The sequence below is a fragment of the Colius striatus genome, chromosome 4 (assembly GCF_028858725.1).
Source record: "Colius striatus isolate bColStr4 chromosome 4, bColStr4.1.hap1, whole genome shotgun sequence".
NCBI lineage: Eukaryota > Metazoa > Chordata > Aves > Coliiformes > Coliidae > Colius > Colius striatus.
The window spans coordinates 62,160,438-62,182,727 of record NC_084762.1 but is presented as its reverse complement, the minus strand read 5'-3'; the positions used below and the strand labels follow the sequence as shown (position 1 = coordinate 62,182,727).

Here is a 22,290-nt window from a genome sequence, read left to right as displayed (position 1 = left end):
TTGAAAATCCTGAAAGTATCAGGCTAACTCAGAAAATGGTCAGTGAAATATTTCATATATAAATCAGTTATATATAAACAGGTAACTTAAAAATAGGCCTTAAATACAATAACTTAAATTCCTATTTAGAATTGGATATCTGGTCTCATGCAGAAAAAATACATAGATAAAGGGGCAAAACACACATACCTGGAAATACCGAATATATTCCTGTTATTATTATTATTGTTACTATTATTATGAGTATACATGTAAAAGAATGAAAAAATATCTTCTAGTGTTTTGCATATACTCAATATACATCATGGTAGTGACAACTGAGGTAAACAGTAATTCATATACTCAATAATGTATTGATAATGTAGCTGCCTGAATAGCTATGCTACAGCTTGCTGACACTGACCTGGAAGGAGCTGGGAGACATGAGTATAATCCCTGTAGGCTGAATAGGATACTGAAGGTGGGATCTCACAGTCCCTGAGCAAGTGAATACAAGAGGGATTCTATGACAATCTCTTCTGATCACATTTTAGATTCAAAATGCAAGTCTTGATCAGTATGCTTTAGAAAAACACCATTCTTCCAGAGTGAGCTGAGCGCTTTAAAATAAAAACCAAAAATAAAACCACCAAACAATCTGAGTAAAAAGGGGTTTGCCTTCTTAATTAAGGTTTTGGATGGTGTTTCTACATGCAAATATAATGTGGATAAAATGCTATCAAGTATCATGAAAATAACAACCATGAAAAGGCAATGTTGGGCCAAGTGAAATTGCAGTTGGGAAGTTCCTTATGAACATTAGGTTAATGTGAACAAAGTCCATACCTCTGTTGCATACAAAGTTGTGGCAAGCAGTCTCAATTATAGGAAGAGAGAGGTAACAATGGCATTGGATTTCTGAATAGAATTGGATTCATATAGATTAGAGATCTATTCAGCATATCTACAAAATACATCTACCATGTTTAAATTTCACATTTAAAGTTGAAGATGTAATGACACAAAAAGTAATTTAGAATACTGGCTTTATAAGGCCACTATTGGATTGTCTGTCCATGTAATAGCGTCTTTGGATGTAAACAGTTGTGGAGCTTTGTAACATGGATGCTAAAATATAGACGGTCTTTTGATACAGTGGTGAGCTCCCTCACTTCTAGTCACACTTGAAGCAAGAGCAAGGAATCAGTATCTCTGAAACACTCCACAGTTCACATCTGCTTTCTACTCCAGCTTGACATTCTAGATCTGGCTAATATTTCAAACACTGCTTTGTGCTTTGGCATTTAGCACTATGGATGAGTTATTGCTTAGTATGTGGGGTTTCTGGATTACCATTGTATCTAACAATGTGAGTAACAAATCCCAGACCTTACTGAGGCTTGTAACTGAATGCACATCATTCCTTGGATCACATCCTCAATGATTTTTACTTTGTTGGCCGTCTTTAAAAAGGAGGCCTTGAAAAATCTCATCATTGGAATCACATTAGGGAACCTTTAAGTTAGCATCACTTTCATACAACAAAATTCCATTCAGACACCAAAGCCTTATTTTCAAGAGAACCCTAGTCTGATATTCATTCCACAATTTGAAGTTTGCCTCTGGAAACGACCACTTCAATGTCTTCCACAAGTTTCACCAGTGCATGCAACTAACATTTAACATACCAACCCCATGATAATATACATGATGAAACTGCAGACAGTAAAATCCACGTTAGCAGAAAAATTAAAACTCTGAGCTATCAGGTGTCCATCAGCAGGCACACAGTTTTTGGAACAAGGCACTGTGTATCTTGCATTATTTGCAAAAGGCAAATAAGTTAGAAAGTTCTGCTGTTCAGTGTGTATAACCAAAGTTATTAAATATTCAGTATCAATTCTATGGTTTAAAATAATCATTAAAATTGCTTTTGTATATTTTAAATCTTGACCAAGAATTTAAAACTATTCACATAGAAGTTGAAATGATAACCAACAATTAGAGTGCCATGACTCAGTTACCGGAGTCCAGACTAGGGAAGTTCTAACACAGATTTAATTATCCTGACTTTATCTGCCTACATAAATTAACCCTAAATTTGCCCAAGTAATGATCACTAAACAAATTCCAATGAAGCTAACAGATGCTCCCTGACTGCTAGAATTTACTTAAATTATGTTATTTGGAGATGTTCCTTTAGTACAGCAGCTAAATAATTGTTGGTAATACTCACTCTAATTATAAGTTTTATTCATTCACTTTTAATAGATGAATATCTATCTATTCAGATATGCATCTTAATTTCCTTTTATTTACCTCTGAGAGATTGACTTGGTCTCATAAGACTTCATACCAATGTTGTAATCAGCTTCTTAAATAGAACTAAATGTTTAATATGCTCCAATACAACAGAGATTTCTAAAATGGAAAGGTCAGAATTTTTTACCACAGAAAAATCTAGAAATTCATTTTCATCACAACAATATACAATGGGTACTTTCATATCTGTGCAATTTCTATACTGCAAATGTGTTTGGAACTCCTTATATAATACTAATGAGTAGTTTTCATATAGCATTTTAAGAAGACAAAAGGTTATTTTGTATTTAAGCTGTTGCTTCATTGACTTAAAGCTATTTGTATCCGTTTTTTCTCCCCACAAGAAAGGTCACACCGATTTGCTTTTCACAGGTAATACAAGATGCACAGTGTCTTGTCAGAATAATCACCAAAGCTACTGCATACTATCTGCAAGCAGACACCTGATAGCTTTCAAAGGCTTTTGAGAACACACAGTCACATTTAGCTCATCCTCATTGCTTTTCTAGCTGCAAGTCAAAATTATAAAAGCCTTGCTTACTATTACAAGTAACGCTTTTCTACTAGCAGTTGTTTTAACCTGTCTTCATTTAGGGGTTGATGGAGTTTTTTCTTAATAATATATATATTTAAACTTTGCTGCTTAAAATAAATAAATAAGCAAAGCCAACAACAAAATCAAAATGAAAATAATTGGTCTCTTTTAATGTGAGAATATAGGGCTCTTTTGCCATGCAGAAGCCATCAGTCCATGACTGTGTCAACTAATAAAAAGTCAATACTGACCCCTATAGCTTAGGGGATCTTAAAGAATTTTGAGTATTACCACCTATTACATGCCACCACACCATACTGGCAACTGGTTTATTTCTGTTGGGCATCAGTGTATCCGAATTTAACTTCAACTCTAACTGGAAATCAATAGTTCTGGTTCAGTTGGAGGTAAAATCCACCTGCAATTTCTGCCATATGCATTTTTACCATTCATCGGTTAAGCCAAAATACTTATATGATTTTTCCTATCATTAGGCAAGATGATAAAGAAATTCCTCTTACTCTTAATATTGTTTTCAAATTTCTGACAGATTTCTAACATTCTCTGTCCTTTCTTTATTTCAAGTCAAATTAAAATAGATACTTCTGATGCTCAAAGCAGAGAAACTGAGAATCCTGAAAATTACTATCCCATCATAGTCAAACTGAAAAACAACTTGAAGACTTCCCAACACATAGGGAAAAAGACATGCAGGTCCATTTTGACCTAAAGAGTGCAGACTTGAAGTACTCAGGTTTAGAGTGCAGCATGAACCACGAAGTATCAGGTATGAGACACAGTAACAAAATTGCAGTGAGATGGAAAGGTTAACACTGACCACAGAACTACCCACAGTCTACTTGTCTCCAGCCACCTTCCATCCAGGGTTCCCAAAGTGCTTGCTTCTGGCACTACCATGTTCATTTCTCCGCCTGATCTCTGAGAAGGTACAGTCACTACCTCTGTCTCCACCTAAAAATGGCTCAAGACTGTCATCTGGGTTGCTCCTGAAAAGTAGGCCCTTCAGTGGCAAGGTGTGAATATAGACAGACCTGAAGGCTGAGGTCTGAACCCAGAAGAATACAGAGCCTATTGAAGATGAACAACAAATTGAGCTGGGGCTGTAACTGTCCCTGGAGTAGATAACACATAACTGGGTTTTGCCCTTTTCCTTTATAATTTGGATAAATTTTCTGTTTGTTTTTCAAATCTCATTTCCTATGTTAAAATAAAAGTATATTTTAAAGTAAAAAAAACACCACAAACACTTGAAAGTTTGGTTTATAATTGCTCATATAGACATATCGTGGTTCACATATATCACAGTAATAACACAGACCTTTAAAAGCACATTCTACAACACTCTTTCAGCTTGGCTTTCAACTTTAATGTCATTATTTGAATGGCTTTTGTATAAAATACAAAGAATACTCAAGTATCAGATCAAATGTGAAAATCATCCATCAGTTTGAAGGCATAGAAAGCATTTCCCTTTCCCAAAAATTCATACACGTTATGTTATTGATACACAGCAGGTCACTACATATTTTGATATCATAGAAAGCTAGAAGAAATAAATTCAATGTTCCACTGAATGTAGGTTATATGTAGGATTTAAGCTACAATATAAGTGGCCCGACTACTATTAATCATAGTTTTTGATCTCTTTCTTTTAAATCTCTCAGTACAATACTGTCATTTACGGCTGAAAGTGAAATTCATTCAAACGCAGACTCATATGAAATGCTACTGGAAAAGAGTAGAAGCATGTATATAGATTACCTTTATGCTCTGTCACATGGATTACTCATTATTTGTTCCATTAAAAAGTTACTTTATGCCCATATCCTTACAGAATCTCCACCTAAGTAATACGAAAAACTTCTCTCACACTAGCTTTGAATAGCAGATGAAAACTGAGAACTACGTCAACACCAAGCTGAAAAACAAGTCTCTGAAATGAGAGGATGTTGGACACTTCTGCTTGGCCTCTGGGAGGACAAATGCTTAAGGCTGACACTTATCATATCATGCCCACAAATAGAGTCGGTCTGAGATAATGGGGGCAGCTAAGTAAATATCATCTTATATAAGCAGGATACACTTTCTACTCTAAGTTATAGATTAGCTAAGTTAATATACGTGATTCTGTGATTCTGGGATATGTGATTGCAATATTAAAGCCATTTCTATATTAGGCAAAGCATAAATATGAAATAAGAAAAAATATTAATATTGGTATCTATGTAACAAAAAATACAAGATAATGAATAAATATTTTTCCAAGAAAAAAACAGCACAGAAAATGGCTTTAAAAGAAGTCCTCAAAAAACATGAGTTCTAATAATTACACCATATAGATCAACTTATTTTTTTTCTAGCCCAAACAAGGTAACTTCAACACATACACAAAACTGGTATATTTCTAAAAACTGTCCTTTGCACTTTGATTATCTCCTCCATGTAAACTGTCACAGCAGATCTAGTCAGCACGACCTTGCTAACCCACCCAGGACATGACCTGCAACATTCACGAGCTGTCCTTTGGTCTAGGTTTTCAAATAAAGGACTAAACAAGTATATTTTAAAAGAAAGCTAGAGCCTATAGTGGACATTTAAATAAGTACTGCAGTACTAGTGATTGAAAACTTTAAATGAGTAGTAATGGTAATTTTTCAGGACAGATAATTGAATCACACCTAAAACTGTTGGAGGGACCTCATATCAGAGCAGGGGAAGAATGCAAGTAGTCATCCTCATCTGAGGAGACAGAAGCAGCAGAGCTGTTCTCATCTGTGAGAGACTGACCACATCATCCACTCCCTGCCTCCCTGAGCCATTGAGGGGGGAGGAGGTAGGGATATTGGGAGCAGTGAGCTGAGCCTGGGAAGAAAGGAGGGATGGGAGACAGAGATCTTAAAGTGTTGGTTTTCATTTTCTCATCATCCTACTCCCGTTTTGCTTTCAATCTGTTTCTTGTAGGTAGTAGAATAAACTTTCCTACTTTCCTCTCTAAGTCGAGTACTGGAGTCTATTTTGCTTGGAACCATAATTGGCAGCAAGCCCTCCCTGCCCTTCTCTCGATCCACAACAACTTTGGTCATCTTTTTTCCTCCCATCTTGTTGGAGCCTCTGCCATCCTAACAAGGGTGGGGGTGGATGAAGGGCGCCAAGCAAGAGACTGTTGTGCTTCATTGCTGGTTGGGCAAAACCATGATAGTATATTATATTATATTTCCTTTCCTGACTTCTTAACTTTTTCTTCTCTGTTTAAGTAAATGTTAAACCGATCTTCATTTTAGCTAACTTTATTCTTCTAATCTTTTTTTCTGTTATCATAGGGAAACAGAATTAAATAAATTCTCTTGAGTTTCTTATTTACCTTTGTTCATTTTTCTCCCCTGCTGTTTTTTACTTCCAGGTATTCCTTCTTCACAGGATAAGAAATTGAGTTTTAATCTGTTACTTTAGCAATTTAGCCTTGGTAAGACTCCATTCAGCCTTTGTCTCCAAATAGCTTCATGATCTTCCACTTCGTATTAGACTACAGGCACTATTATCTACTGGCATTCCTCTGAACAACTTGGGAGGAGATTTGAAACACTTGGGTTTTGTTTTTGTTGGTTTTGGTTGTTTTATTTTCTTCTGTGAGCTCAACACCATCCAAGAGGCTACGTATTGAACTCAGTGAGTTCGAGCCGGTCGTGTCTCCAAGGTTAGTCCTGTGCAGGGTTTGTCCACAGCACAGTTATGGGTGGTGTTTTGTGACGGCACACCCAGAGGAATTTCTGCATCTGCAAACCTTGTTCTCAGCTTGTGTTTCCCTGGACATCTCCACTTTGCCCTCATTAGGCAAGAAGGACAAGATTCTTCAAAATGCTTAGGAAGGCAAATACCCAGGTCACATCTGGTGTATGGAGCCTGCTCTCCTGCCCAGCTGGCCTGGACATGTGAGTTAATACAACGTGTCTGAATGGGAATATACAGCACTTCTGCATTTAGGAAGGATTTCTGTCTAAAGCACAGAGGATTCTCTGTGTGGCTCAATGCTTCAGAGTGCCTATATACATTGCATAGCAGGCACACATGCCTACACACTTCAGTTGGTGAAATCCCAGTAAATCCAGCCACAGAAAACCACTAACCTTATTCTGTATCTCTCTTTTCTTCTCATTCAAAAGAAACTATAGCCTTACCAACATCTATCTCCCTCCATTCCAGCTCTAGAAAACTATCCGATAATCAGCCTCATTTTTTTCTTCCTGACTGCCCTATCCATAATTGCTTCCATAAGCTCTTTCTTAAGGTCATCTATTGATGAAATTACCCTTCCTTTTCAGCTCTACAAACTGCCTCCCAGGTTTCCATAAGAGACAGATTTCACTTATTTAGGCTTTTAGGACAAATTCTGCTATCGACAATACAGAGCAGCATTTCTGCACTAGTCTACCAAAAGAAATACAAAGCTTACCGTTCAGAATTCCTGTCTTGGAGACAGATACCTGACCAGAAGAATCCTTCAGAGTCATCAGTTTACTTCTCTACTCAAACAAATGTCAGTAGAGTCACAACACAAATTGGAGTGTAATGCAATCTTGATCAGTGAGTTTGTGGCACAGAACCAATGTTAATAGTAGTGCTAAAGAAACTTCTAACTCTGGTAAATCTATACCCAAGCAGTATTGCCAAGATGAAGTACTAGAAATACGAGTCAGACACTGGAAAACATGCACATTTATTTAAATGATGTTAGATTTTCTTGTATTTGCAATGTGTTTCTCACCCTTCAGTCACACTCTCAGCAACCACAAGCACTGAAACCTTTCTTTAAAAAAGAAAGTATAGATCCCAGGTAACCATTTAACTACAGGCACTGAGATTATACAAAGAAAAAAACAAAACAACAACAAAAAAAGAATGCATTAGCAATGTAGCATTAATCTTTGTCATCTTGCCCCTTTCCATTTCCTATCCATTCTCATTTTCAAACTCACTGTATTCATATGGTCCATTTCCTTCTAATTCATTAGGTCATCCTCCCCAATTATTCAACTCCCTCTCCTGCTCCTTCACAGAAGGCTCCATGACATTATCCTTGTACATTTAAAAGGCAAGATCCATATGAAGCTAACTTGAGCACACCAGCTCCTCATATGTGGGGCTAAGCAGTCAGAACTCATTGAGTGATTTGGAGATCACTTATGCCCATCTAGTAGCTTGGTACTGGAGAAAAAGGCATCTGTGATCCTCTCCTTACCCTCAACCTCTGGCCACCTACATTTTCTCTCCTGAGAAAACCCATGCATCTCATCAGACTACACAGTGACCCATCAAGCTAAACCAACTGAATATTTCTTACTTCTTTGCAGACTTGTTTAGTTTTATTTCATTTTCCCAAACTGGGTAACTGTAGTATGGGACAAATGCCAGGAACAAGGACAGTAAGAATGCACAGCTAGCAATGAAGATGAACAGGATCTGCAGTAAATGGCTATTAGAAGATCAGCCTCGCAACCTGCTGTTCTGAATACTGAACCACCAGAGGAAAATAAGCTATGAGAAGAGGAATGATTCAGTTAAAAGAGCTCCAATGCAGCTGAAAGACTCAAACTCTCATGATTCCTGCACCCAAAAACCAATTATTCTAAAATACAATACAAGAGCTTGATAAGCATATTGTTCCAGCTACTAGAGAGAAATCTGGTGCATGAATAGAGTGACTTTACTCATTGAATATTACAGGGAGCTGGCAAAACGAGGAGAGAGAAAGAATACTCAATGTAAATACACACAAAGGTAACAATTTCTACTCTCCAAATGGATAGAAATTTTATAAGAGTTGGCTATGTAAAATAGCCTTGTACTTACCACAGGTAAGCAAGTTCACATGCATTCTTTATTTTGTTTGAGCATTTTCAATAATTGTAGCCCATTTCCTCATGGTGCTATGCAAAGTTCTGTTCAAAACTGAGCTTTTTCACTGGAAACTCTATGATTAATACAAAGATAATACTTGAATTTTATGTAAACAGGGATAGAGAACCACCCAAACCATCAGAAGTGCAAAACCAAGGGGTATCACAGCCTAACAGCTCTGCCTGAACATTCCAGGATGGAATTTAAAATAGGTATTGAGTGAAACTGAGCAGCCAAAGGAGAAATTAACAGAGCATGGCCTATGGTACTTGACATAAAAGTTAAGTCCATCAAAATCGTGTCTGTTGCAAGCTTTTTGAAAGGATATTACCCTCTATACTGAGAGCAGATATGGATGCTGGATTGTCTTGGCAAAGGCAGACATGTGCATTTCAAGTGATCATATTCTTTTGCTACATCCTTGAATTAAATTCATGAATTCTTGTTCCTCCTATCAAATGAGTGCTGCTTTTCATCAGCATCAGTAATGTCCGAAACAGCACACTGCCTTAGTCAGGGAGTCAACAGCTTCATGATAATTCTATTTGAAAACAATTTTCATCTGGGTTTTAACTGTTTCCCCTGGTTTCAGGTAAAGAAGCATCTTCTCTTAACACAGAAGATATATCACGATTCACGGCTAGAAGAATAAGAAAGTATGCAACTAAGCAAGAGGGACAACACAGAATATAGTCAAGAACATCTCATTTTATTGATGTCTGATATTACAGACATTAAGAGGTTTCTGTAGTCTTCGTTCCAAAAGTTGGTGAACATAGCAATGCCAGAAGCCACCTCTGAAGTTCATTTACCCCTCACTCATACAAATATACGTGAAATTTTAAGTCTTTGGGAAAGTGAAAGGTAAACAAAAAAAACCTAAACAAAAAACAGTAGACAAAAAACTCATCAATCACTAGACAAAAGAAAATGAGAAATTATTGGTCCCCAAGTCTTCAGTTACATAAACAAGACAGAAAATGGAAAGTACCAAGTGAGAAGGGAAAAAAGTACTGATTAGACCTTCAAAATTAAATGCAAACAAAAATGTTTCTAATTCAAGTTTTTAATGCTTCTGTTTACAAAGTAAAACTTTTAAAATAAGTAAGTCTAGGTGTGTCTTTTTAGTCAAGCCAAGATAAAGAAGCTAGGACACCTACTTTCTCCAGAATAGTAAAGAAGCACATCACAGATGGCAGAAAGGCCCATTTAAGTAGTAGCTGCTGTCTTCCCTCTCAAAAGCTCCAAAACAACTGTAAGGCTGAGTCTGTGCTGACTTTTGATAGCATCTAGTTCACTTGGAAAAGCATAAATCAGTAACAGCAAAGAATGAAAAAAATTAAAGATGGAGCTAAAGCCATCACAGTTCCTTATTTAATATTTGACATTTGTCCTTTGGATCAAAAGACTGGATTGATCAAAAGAAACAGAACTGTTGAAGAGCTTACTCCAGGTTTAATTAACACCATGCTCTAAATATGACCCAAAACTTGGATGAGACTTCATAATGCACTAAATCACAAAGGAAAAATAGCAGTAGCAATGCACTCTTTTTTTTTTTTTTTGATGCATTACTACAGGGGTTGCCAGAGAAAAAATCAAAATCACCATTGTCCTAGTGAATGTCCTAGAGCAAAGACATTAGACTCATGGCGTTTTATTTCATTTTAAACAGGAACATCTGCTAGCTCTAGACGCTACCATTGAGCAGCAAGGCTCTGCTGGCACGTGATAGCAAGAGCAACTCAACTGAGAACTACTTCTCATTTCCCTACTATTTTTTATGACAAGCTAGTTATATCTTCTGCTCCTCCTCTCAAAAAGCAAAGTAATTGTTATTTTGAGAGTTTAAAACATTAAAAGTTAATGTAACAAAAGGAAGTTATTATGACTCCTTAATTTTATCATTCCATATTTTAGATACAGTTCTTCAAATTTAATTACAATTAGACAGATAACTTACCTTTGATTTTTATTTCTTTATGTGTCTTGTGCCCAGAAGGAATTTATTAAAAAAAAAAAAAACAACAAAACAAACATTAAGAAAGCCCACATTTCCCTTTCAGGAAAGTAATGTCTTTGACACTGAGGAAACAAGATTTACGTGATCATATGTTTGTGACCACATAAATGCATACCAATATGTGTGACCTCTTTCACTGTCTCTTTCCAGTACTTTTTAAACCTTCAACTAATTTCAGACAAATTTCCAGAGCAGTAGACATCACAGAAAAGCAAGTTATTTCAAATGTTCAGAGATTAATTAGCCAGGTACCACAACGAAACATGTGATTTTTCCTCACTCTGGTACAAGTTCTTTTCTTAAACCCCAGTTCCATAGGGGAGAAGAATTATGCATGTCTCATCCACAGGGAAATTTCTGACAGTCAAGCAAAAAAACATAAAGCCATTGCTCACAGAACTGTTTGTCAATGGAAAAGGATCTGCCTATAGTTCTAATTCAAGTTTTTCATTTGTTTTCCCTTAAAGATAACTTTAAAAGCAGCTATCAGAATGCATGGTGAATTCTCCAAAAAGCAAAGAAGATATCTGCACCATTTTTTCCCATTTGACTTTCATTCCCCTTAAGCAGGTCTTTTACTTCGGTGCACATCAAGGCTACCACAAAGTCCTACTGTAGCAAGCCACAGAAAAAAATTAGAACTCGTAGGTGATCCCCTACCCCCCACTGTGCAACATTGCAGCATTTCTAGATAACTGCTGGTTTCCACACATCCTTTGAAAGACAGCTAATATTTGCTGCTCTGAAAGAGGGACTGTCAGGATAAAACAATGTCACTGGGTAGTCAGTAGCTAAAACGATGTACATGATGTCCAGGTACTAGAAAACTTGGTCTTCCAAAAGCTCCATCTAGTTGTCTGAAATTAAATGCTATGTAAACTTACATCATCCAGAATACAGACCCTTTCATGCTAGCAACAGAATCTAACCAATTAAGCCTAACACTAAAATAAAAGATGATTTGAACAAGATCAAAAGAAAACAATTCTTTGAGAGCATCTCTAACATTCACAATGCATACAATGCAGTTTAAAACAAAATTTGATACTGTGAGGAATCTTAAACTGGTAAATGACACACTCGGGTTGATTATGTCTACATTTGTGTATTTAAGAAGTGAGGAGAAATACAGCTTCAGAATATGGTCCAAACTCCAAAATTCATCCCTGAACTTTGACTCAGTCACAAGGTGCACTATAAGTACTGTTAGTCACCAAACCACTGCATTCGGACGTGCTAAGGTTTAAGTCAGAAGCACAGTTATTTTATTTAAATTCAATATTAGAAGACAGTTCATAATATACACCAATAATACCATCTCATTTACTAAAAAAACCAAAAATACTGTAACTTAAAAAAAAATAATTTCCTACTATATTTGCTTCAGGAATTTTGGCTGCCAAAAGAAAACAAAGGAAGTGTAGCAATATAAACACAGCCTCTATGTTGTTTAAAATAAAAATTACAGCTCTAAATCCACATTACTTTGAAAAAAAAAATCTTAGGTTAGCAGGGGTTTGGTATGTTTATTTTGAGAAGAGCTATTTTGGCTTAACTCAAAGAAATTACCATCTTCTGGTTTGCATAACAACAATGTACCTGCTGGATGCTTTTTAGCAGTAGTTCCATAAATAAGAAAATTCTAAAACAGTAAATTTATCTTGGAGCTCTTGAAGATTTATTGCAATCTGTTCTTAAAGAGTGCTGATCCAGCTTTCAAATTCACAGAAACTGTCAGGTTGCCCAAATAAGAACACAACTGGATGCTGAAAAGATATAGTCATACAGAAGTCTAGATGTATGGATACTCACAGGCAGCACAATTATTCATTCAGATTATTAGCACACAAAAAGAATCTGTTGGATTGGATGCTTGAAACATAAAGTGGGTCAGTACTTCACTCAGACAGAAATGAGTGGGTGCTGATTCTGAATACTCTGTCCCAGCCAATTTTAAGCACACACCTCCTGTTCACATTTTAGAAAGACAGAAAAAAAAAAAACCAACAGCGAAGCTTCATTGCAGAAATAATTCACATTTAGAATTCTTGTTGCATTCCAAGTTAAATGTAAAAAAAAATCAGGTAGTGCTATGTTATGTGTTACCACAAAAATCCCAGTAGAGAGGCGTTTTTAAAGGGCATCCCTCAAATCTAAACTTGGTGTCTAACAGCATTCACAGATGTCAATAATCTCAAACAGAAGGATGTCTACGCTTCCAAAAGCAAAGAAAAAAATCCAAAACAGCAAAACATCAAAACCACAATTCACAAAACCTACACACAACAGGAGAAACCAGTTCATGAAACCAGACAGAATGTAAGGGGCTAATTTAAGACCTTACTGTCAGCACTAACAACACCTGCATGGCCTAAGGCATTTAGAAATTGACCTATAGGTTCACAGGAATTTTATCTGCAAAATCCTTAGCCACCTGTAATGTGAAATGGCAGAGAAGTAACAGTTTTGGAAAAAAAACGTTGTTTGAGGACCTACATTTAATAGGGGGAAATGAGGCTGAAGTATCAAAGCTGTTCTGCAATCTGTCTTAAATCTCAAAATTGACAGTCTCAGATGTACATCCTAATTCCCACCCACCTTCCTTCCCACTTCTAAGCCATAAATAAGAATTTAACTAGTAAAAATGTTTGGAATGAAGTGAATCTGTGTGTCACCATTCATAGCTCAGTGGATAGGACTTCCTACTATCCATTAGCAGGTAATGGTAGTCAGTAGAAGAATTATGCCTGCTGACTCAGTCTAAACTCTTTTTTTTTTTTTTTCTGCAGAAGGTTACTCTAAACTTTCTTTATAGAGATGGAAACAACTTTTTAACTAAGGGAGGTCCTACAGTCTCCCTGGGTCTACATCAGCACTTACCTTGAATAGCTCTCTTTCACACAAATTAGAAAGGTAATTCAAGTGTCCTACAGATAATTCAAGATTCCTACAGAATGTTGATGACAACTTCCTGTCATAAGTGGTTGAGGAGCCAACAAGGGGAGCTGTGCTGCTGGACCTTGTGCTGACAAATAAAGGTCTGGTTGGGGATGTGAGGTTGGAGGCAACCTTGGCTGCAGTGACCCTGAGATGGTAGGTTTCAAGATCCTCGGTGGAAGAAGCAGGACACCAAGCTGGCTTGTGATCCTGAACTTCAGGCAAGCTGACTTTGGCCTCTTCAAAGACCTACTTGGAAGAATCTCATGGGACAGGATTCTAGATGATAGAAGTACCCAAGAAAGCTGGTCAATCTTCAAAGACCACTTCCCTCAAGCCCCAGATCAGTGTGTCCCCAAGATAGAAAATCAGGAAAAGGACACAAGAGGTCTACATGGATGAAAAAAGAACTACTGGGACTACTTAAGGAGAAGAAAGTAAGCTACGTAAAGTAGAAAAAGAGTCTGGTTGCCTGGGAAGAGTAAAGGAACATTGCCATACTATGCAGGGACAAAACCAGGAAGGCCAAAGCCCTTTTGGAATTAAACCTGACTAAGGAAGTAAAGGAAAACAAGAAGGGCTTTTTCAAATACATCAGCAGCAAAAGCAAGATTAGGGAGAATGTGAACCCACTGACAACACAGAGGATATCCTGGGTGAGAGAGGATGTAGGGAAGGCAGAACTACTGAATGCCACCTTTGCTTCAGTCTTCTCTGCCAAGGCCAGCCCTCGGGAAGCCCAGTTCCTAGAGGATAGTAGGATAATCTAGAGAATTGAAGGTTTTCCCTTGGTGGATGAGGACGGGGTTAGAGACCCAATGAGCAAGCTGCACACTCATAAATCTATGGGACATGATGGGATGCACTCATGAGTGCTGAGGGAGCTGGCTGATGTGATTGCTAAGCCTCTGTCTATCGCTTGTGAACAATCACGGAGGACCGGTGAGGTGCCTGAGGACTGGAGAAAGGCCAATGTCACTCCAGTCTTCAAAAAAGGCAAGAAGGAGGACCTGGGAAACTACAGGCCAGTCAGCTTCACCTCCATCCCTGGAAAGGTGATGGAAGAGCTCATCCTGGATGCCATCTCAAAACATGAAGGAAAAGATGATTATCAGGGGGAGTCAAAAGGGAGTCAACATGGCTTCAACAAGGAGAAATCGTACTCGACCAACCTGATAGACTTCTGTGAGTGCATAACTGGCTGGCTAGATGAGAGGAGAGCAGTAGATGTCATCTACCTTGACTTCAGCGAGGTTTTTGACACCATTTCCCAAAACATCCTCATAGGAAAGCTCAAGCAGTGTGGGTTGGATGACTGGATGGTGAAGTGGGTCAAGAACTGGCTGAATGATAAAGCCCAGAGGGTGGTGATCAACAGAGCTGAGTTGAGTTGGCCAATGGAGTTCCACAGGAATTGGTTCCGGAGCCAGTCTTGTTCAACATCTTCATCAATGACTTGGATGAGGGGACAGAGTGTACCCTCAGCAAGTTCACTGGTGACACCAATCTGGGAGGACTGGCTGATTCCCCAGAAGGCTGTGCTGTCATTGAGCTGTATATTGACTCGCTTGAGAGTTGGGCAGAGAAGAACCTCATGAGGTTCAATAAATACAAGTGCAGAGTCCTGCATCCGGGAAGAAACAACCCCATGCACCAGTACAGGCTGGGGGTTGACCCGCTAGAGAGCAGCTCTGCAGAGAAATACCTGAGAGTCCTGTTTGATAATAAACTAGCCATGAAGGCCAAGAAGGCCACTGGCATCCTGGGATGCATCATGAAAAGTGTGGCCAGCAGGTCAAGGGAGGTTCTTCTCTCCCTCTACTCTGCCCTAGTGAGGCCTCATCTGGAGTCCTGTGTCCAGTTCTGGGCTCCTCAGCTCAAGAGGGAGAGAGAATTTCTCGGGAGAGTCCAGCACAGGGCTACCAAGATGAACAGGGAACTGGAGTATCTTCCTTATGAGGAAAGGCTGTGGGAACTGGGGCTGTTTAGTCTAGAGAGGAGGAGACTGAGGGGGGATCTCATTAATATTTACAAGTATACAAATGGTGGATGTCAGGAGGATGAGGCAACACTTTTTTCTGCAGTGTCCAGTGATAGGACGAGGGGTAATAAGACAAAAGTTGGAACACAAAAAAATTCACTTAAACTTAAGGAAAAACTTCCTTACTGTAAGAGTGATGGAACGCTGGCACAGGCTGCTCAGGGAGTGTGTGGAGTCTCCTCTGGAGGTTTTCAAAACCCACCTGGACATGTTCCTGTGTGACCTGATCTAGGTGGACCTGCTTTAGCAGCGAGGTTGGACTAGATGATCTTGAGAAGTCCCTTCCAACCCCTATCATTCTGTGATTCTGTCAAACCATACAAAACTTCAGCAAAGAAATCAAAGAGAACTCATCTGCATATGCAGCATGCACTGCCACAAATACAGGCCAGAACAGTGAAAAGAGACACTACCAGGATAACTGCAAGCAACTGGAATAGAATGACCAATTAGCAACTAATAGCATCTACTGCTCTTGACTGTACTTCATCATCAGGACACCAATGACTGTTCCAGCCATCAGCTAACTGTGCCTGTATCACTGTCTATGGTCTATGGTGCAAAGTCCTCCTGGTCATCGATCATTCATTACGCAACTATGCAATACAATAAAGAAGATTGGATGTTGCACTTAGGGAAATGGTCTAGTAGTTGACAGAGCTAAGACAAAGGCTGGAGTCCATGATCTTAAAGGTCTCTTCCAGTTGAAATTATTCTATTCTGTGATTCTATAATGTTTATACATCATTGGATCTGCTTTTATCTCAGAATGTCTGCATGTCCCCTCTCCGCTTTCTCCTTTCCTGCCCTCAATTACCCAATATTATTTTATGTGTTCCCTAAAATGTTTGCTTGAAGCATCTATTGAGCAATTATAGTCACAAACCTGCTCAGCAAACAACACCGCAGAAAACTGCATCCAAATCCACTCTGTTCTGACTTGGTATTAGAAAATTAGTACTCACTGCAAAAAAAAAAAGAAAAAAGAAAAAGAGATGTCTGTCATCCACGACAAGTGGTTATTAATTAGCATGAAAAGCAGAAGTGGTGTAAGAAAATGCTAGCTTGTCCTGAATGAAAGGCAAAGAGCAGATCTCTCTTCTGTTTGTCAGAACTTTTACAGACATGAAAAACTGATGCATTAGTGAATACATCTGACTGTGAGCCCATGGTATTCTTCATACACTACAATGCACGGGAACACTAGTACAGAGTATAACCTTCACCCTATGCACAATCTTTGATCAATTCTGTCAAGCTCAAATACATGTCTTCCTCTTACTAAGGACTACAAGATCAAGCACAGGTTGTAGATCTTCAAAAAACTGTTGAGAATAAAAACACATCACCAGAATGAAATATGTAAGTAGAGTTTAAATGGCTAATCAGGAAATGGAGGCGATAAGAACTACAATCCTCTTCCTTCTAGTGTTATGGATTAAAATAACTTTACACAGCTACATGAATACTACATATCTTAAATCCATTCCCTAGTATTCATGTCTAAGTGGATTTCATGCAAATACCTCTTTGTGGTATATAGGAGTGAACTAACAACCTGTAGGCAGCCTAAAAGGTGATGCTAAGAGCCTTCCAAAGATTTTTTCTATCACAATGACATTCCTACATTATAGGGATCAGTGAAATATTTAGTGATATATGAAACACTGTAACAAATACAACTTATTTGGGTGTTTCCTCCACTACTAATAACTAAAACATCCTGCTATTTAAACAACAGAGATTAACATCTTACACTACTGAGAAACTATGGTAAAACAGTGACTCGCAACAGTGATACACATTAGTTTGTTTGAATTTTAATGTGTAAAACAATCAGTTACGAAAATCTGAAATAAAATGACAGCCTAACTCCTCAGCAACCCAAGGCATTTAATTCCCATTGAAACACACAGGAGCCTGTTCTGTGTGTAGCCCTGGTGATTGTGTTGATTCAAGTATTTTATTTAGAAATTGAATGACACAAATGTTACAGTTTCTGTGAACTCTAGAAGTAGAAAAATCACCTGCTATTTCCTAGTACTCTTTTCCTGTTTCATCAAATGGGCTTTTATTTACTGCAGAAAGAAAATATCTAACACCACTGGCACCAACCCAACATAAGCTGTCACAACGGTCTCAGCTCGTGCAAAATATTAAAAACTGACCCTTGGTGAACAGTTTTCTAACAATATTTGAATTCTTCTTTTAAGGGCTGGCAAATGCTAGCCAAAACATACACTGAAGACAAGGCATCCAAAACACCAGAAGAAAAGAGATTTCATACATAGTAAGCTTGATTGAGAACAAGTTAAATACTGAATAAGGGAGACATGCCTTGGGATAATACTGCCGGTGTATAATATATGTGCATTTAGATGTAAGAGCTCTATGAGAAACAGGATGATAAAATGTTAATAATCATGATTGCTCTAGTACCCTTTTAAATTCTAAGTATTCATAGCTTATGCACAGAAATAGTAAAATATGCACATCTGTGCATCTACAAATCCCAGGAAGTGCATCTTTGTGAGACCAGGGAAGATCTATAACAGAAATACGGCTCCCCGGTGTATGACTGCAGATAAAAATTTCAGAAAACACCACCGACACGGACTTTTCGCTGGACAGGTTTCCCTCCGAGCGCCCGGTCCAGCGGGCGGGTTTCCCAGTGGGGAAGCATCTACCTCTGGCTCCTCGCTAACCGGTCACAGAGGGACAGCTCCTCGGGGCTCGCCCGTGGGCCGTGCGGCGCCCGCCCCCGCGGCCGCCGCTCAGCGCTGCCGCCCTGGAGACGCCCTGGGGGTGTCCCGCGGAGCCTCGCCTCCCCCTCGCAGAACACGAAAGGGGAACCGCGCCGCCGGGGCCGCGCCGCCGTCCCACCACCGCTCAGCAGGGCGACCACCGAGGCACCTCCAGGGACCGGAGCAGCGGGTGCGAGGGCGAAGGGGCACCTGTAATCATGACCGCGTCCGTGGCGGGGCGAAGAAGTGGGGCATACCCGCGGGACAGCCGGGAATGGAGGGCTGCGCGGAGCTCCGACGCTCGGAGAGGCGTGAGGGAGGGAAGCGAGTGCACACGCGTGGTACGGGGCGGCAGGAAAGGGGGTGCCGGCGCTGGTCTCCCCTCCCCGGCCGGGCAGACATCCATGCGGCGCATCGAACGCGCCCTCGCCCCCGCGCTCACCTGTGCTGCGCGGGGAGCCGCGGCCATCGTGGGGACACCCCCGCCCCCACCGCGAGGGAGCCGGCCAGCAAGAGCGCGCCTTACCTCGAACAGGGGACCGATCTTATTCTTCTCCAGGTAGGCTTGGATCCTGGTCTGCTGGTGAGACGCCATGAAGAGCTCCGGAGGCGGGGGCTGGAGCTCCTCTTCCCCGGCGGCGGCGGCTGTAGTCCCTCCGGCTGCTCGCGGCTCGTTCCCCCGTCGCCCAAGCTTGGGCTGCCACAGGGGGAGCGGGGGTAGGCTCTGCGAAGGGGAGGCAGCCCCAAGTCCCCGGGACGGAGCTAACTCAGGTAACCGAAGGGCGAGGGGTTCCCCGGGTGCCAGTCGCCTGCCTAAGTGGGAGCGGGGCGGCGGCGAGCTGTCTGTCCTCAGAGAGCAGCGGGCGGGCGCTGCCTGGAGCGGAGCATGGTACAGGCGGTAGAGCCGCAAAGGCGGCCCCCGAGCCGCTCCACGCTCTGTGCCTGTGTACGCGCGCCGGTGCCTGGCAGCGCCTTGGTTACGGGAAAAACCGCGTCTCGAGCTGCCGCCTGCACGACAGCGCCGTTCCCGAATCCTACGGCCGGGGGCTCCTGCCAGCGCCGCGGCCGCTGGCGCCCGTTGACGCCTTCGGCTCCGGCGCACAAAAGGCGGGAGCGAGGGGAGGGGGAGGAGAGCGGGCGGAGGCGGGGGCTGGTCTGCCTCCTTTCCTCTGCCGAGTCTCCCCTGCCCTGCCAGGGACGGGCTTCTTCCCCCGGCAGCGACGAGTTCCAGCTTTGGCGTTTTGCCAGAGCCCCCGCCTGGCTCCTTTCCCGTAGCCCGAGGCCACCCGGGCGGGCGAGAGACCCCGCGGACCGCTCGGCTTGAGGGACCTGACCGGCACTCGGAAACTTCGCCTGGTGGAGAGTCGCGGGGGAGAGAAAAAGAGTCGCTCGGCCGGCAGGGAGTGGAGCTGTAGGGCCCACGGACAGCGCTTTTCCTTAATTTTTATTAACATTCTTTTCAAGTCTTAAAATGTTACCTTTCTTATGGTAGCATCATAATGCAATCGTTCGAGTAGCAATGTAGGTGCATCCTGGTCGCAGGCTGTGCTGAGTTACCTTCAACAGCCAATGACTCTTTTCCAAAACCCAGTGTAGTAAATGAAAACCTTCCATCTGGGTTCAGGGAGTATTAAGTTAAAGGCTCAAAGAAGTATTTATTCTTTCTCCACTTCAAGTAATTAGTTTGCCACCTTTTCTGGAAGCGGGGTCATAACTAGCTTTTTTTCTCTCTCTCCCTTTAGAGAAGAACAAACAAAAACATTCTTCTCAGGGTCTGATGCTTCTGTTGTTCTGCAATCTACTGTACCAGCATTCACCTGTTTAAAAACAAACAAAAACTCAAAAAGACCTATCTTATTGTTTTATAACATTTTTTTTTTTTTAAGGCACAAAACAGGTTTGAAGAATATTGTGAATATTCAGCACATCTACTGAACTGGGATGCCTATTCCCAAGCAAGCAGTGTTCTGCAAAGGCAAGAGCACAGGCTTCTCCCGATTCAGAAACCATTAGAAGATGAATTTTGTCAGGAGTCAGAAGATCACGAGTTCTGCTCCCACAGTCATTGACTGTTGTTTGACTTCAAAGTCCTCTTTACTGACCTGAAAACTCATGCTTCTACCTAGGATGTCAGGTGTAAGTGTATTATAGAGTTTACAATGCAGTATGTAACATAAGCAATAGCTTGTAGAATTCTTGCATGGTTTTGCTGGAATGTGCTGAGTTTTACTGCTCAGTGAGGCAGAGTGTTTATTTTCTGTAGTAGCCACTAAAAAGTGGACTTCTTTAATTTTTATTTTTACCGTGTTGGTAGTCTTCTAATATTCAGCTCAGAGTTTTAGCATATCATCTTCAGCAAAGTACAGCTGTTTTGCCTGGTGCCACTTAAATAATACAGTGCTAAGCTAGTTTAATCAGCCTAATGAGGATCATACAATCATAAGGGTAATTGCCAGTGATGCAGGTTCTCTGGCTCTAATGATTCCCATCAGATGAGGATGTTTGTAAAATTTCACAAATCTCACCAGAACCCAGACTGCTCTGATAGATAAAAGTCTTCTATTTTGCAAAATGATGCTTCCCTCCCATGATCCAAAAATGAGAACATATGTTTCTATAGCCCTACACAGCCTGACGTTTCAAAGCAGCAGTACTTCCAGACCTGCTGGGACCTGACCACACCAGGACCTACAAGCTGTCACTTCTCTATGTAGAACAGTAAGAGGACTGAAGGAAAGCAACGAGGCTATCAGCAACACACATAGGAAAACAAACCTTATTAAAGGAGGTTTTAAAGATAGCAGAACTTTCCATGGTTGCATGTTTTGCAGTTAGCTAGATCCTAAATTCTCAGTGTTAGGGGTTTGGTTGTGGTCTTTAGTTTTCTCCCACAGAATCACAGAGTGGTTGAGGTTGGAAGGGTCCAGTTCAACGTCCTTGCTACTACAGCAGGATCACCTAGAGCTAGTTGCTGAGCACCATTTCCAAATGGCTTTTTAATGTCTCTGAGGATGCTGGATCTTTCTGGTATCTGTTTTCATTGTTGCTGCCTGTTTCGTTAGATCTCCTTTCCCCTCTCTGAATTCTCACCTGGACATAAAATCTAGGCTTTCCAGAGACACACTAGCAGTCCTGCTGTGGCTGGGAAAGCTTTCAGGGCCGAATGCAGAATCAGCTTTCTGAAGAGATGCATTTTGTAATCCCACAGTAACACTTAACTGACAGATTATCCTTTGATAAAGATTTAGGGACACATGAGCATGAACAGTTCCTTACCAAGAGTTTTGTGTTATTGGTTCCTATTTGAAGGTCCTCAGCAACTCCCTGACAGAGAGCTGTCTGAGTACTGAAGCATGGGAGTGCAGGTGACTCCTGCAGGGAGCATAGGCTCTGCAATATGATAGAGTGGGAAAAGGAACTTCACTGTAGACAAGCTACAATAAGGTAGCTATCAATGAGTACCCATGATTTTCAAATGAGCACAGATAGTTATGTCCTTTCTATGTCCTCTCGGTTGTTAAGGGCTAACTTTTTTTAAAAAATATATATAATTAAGATATTTTAAGTTAGTTTTAAAAAAATGGTGTTAATACAGGTCCTTTAAAATGAACTTTCTTTTTAGTGGAAAAGCATCACAGATTAAAAAAAAATCTCTTGCATTAAAATTACTGATTGGGACATGCATAAATTTATATTACTGTCACCAGTTTTTTTGTGTGAGCAACTGAGCACTAGGAGTAAAATATAGTCTCTATATTGTGCTTTGCTACAATCCTTATTTCATTTTATAGAT

General features: G+C 40.4%; 1 protein-coding gene across 1 annotated transcript in view; it reads right to left on the bottom strand.

Annotated features, from left to right (window-relative positions):
* Window positions 1–19,092, bottom strand: part of C4H8orf34 (chromosome 4 C8orf34 homolog) — a 164,168-nt gene extending 145,076 nt beyond the window's left edge. Inside the window, exon 1 of the mRNA XM_061995680.1 lies at window positions 19,024–19,092. Coding sequence (XP_061851664.1) covers window positions 19,024–19,092 — 69 coding nt within the window. The remainder of the gene's footprint in view (window positions 1–19,023) is intronic.
* Between the last annotated feature and the right edge of the window lie 3,198 nt (window positions 19,093–22,290).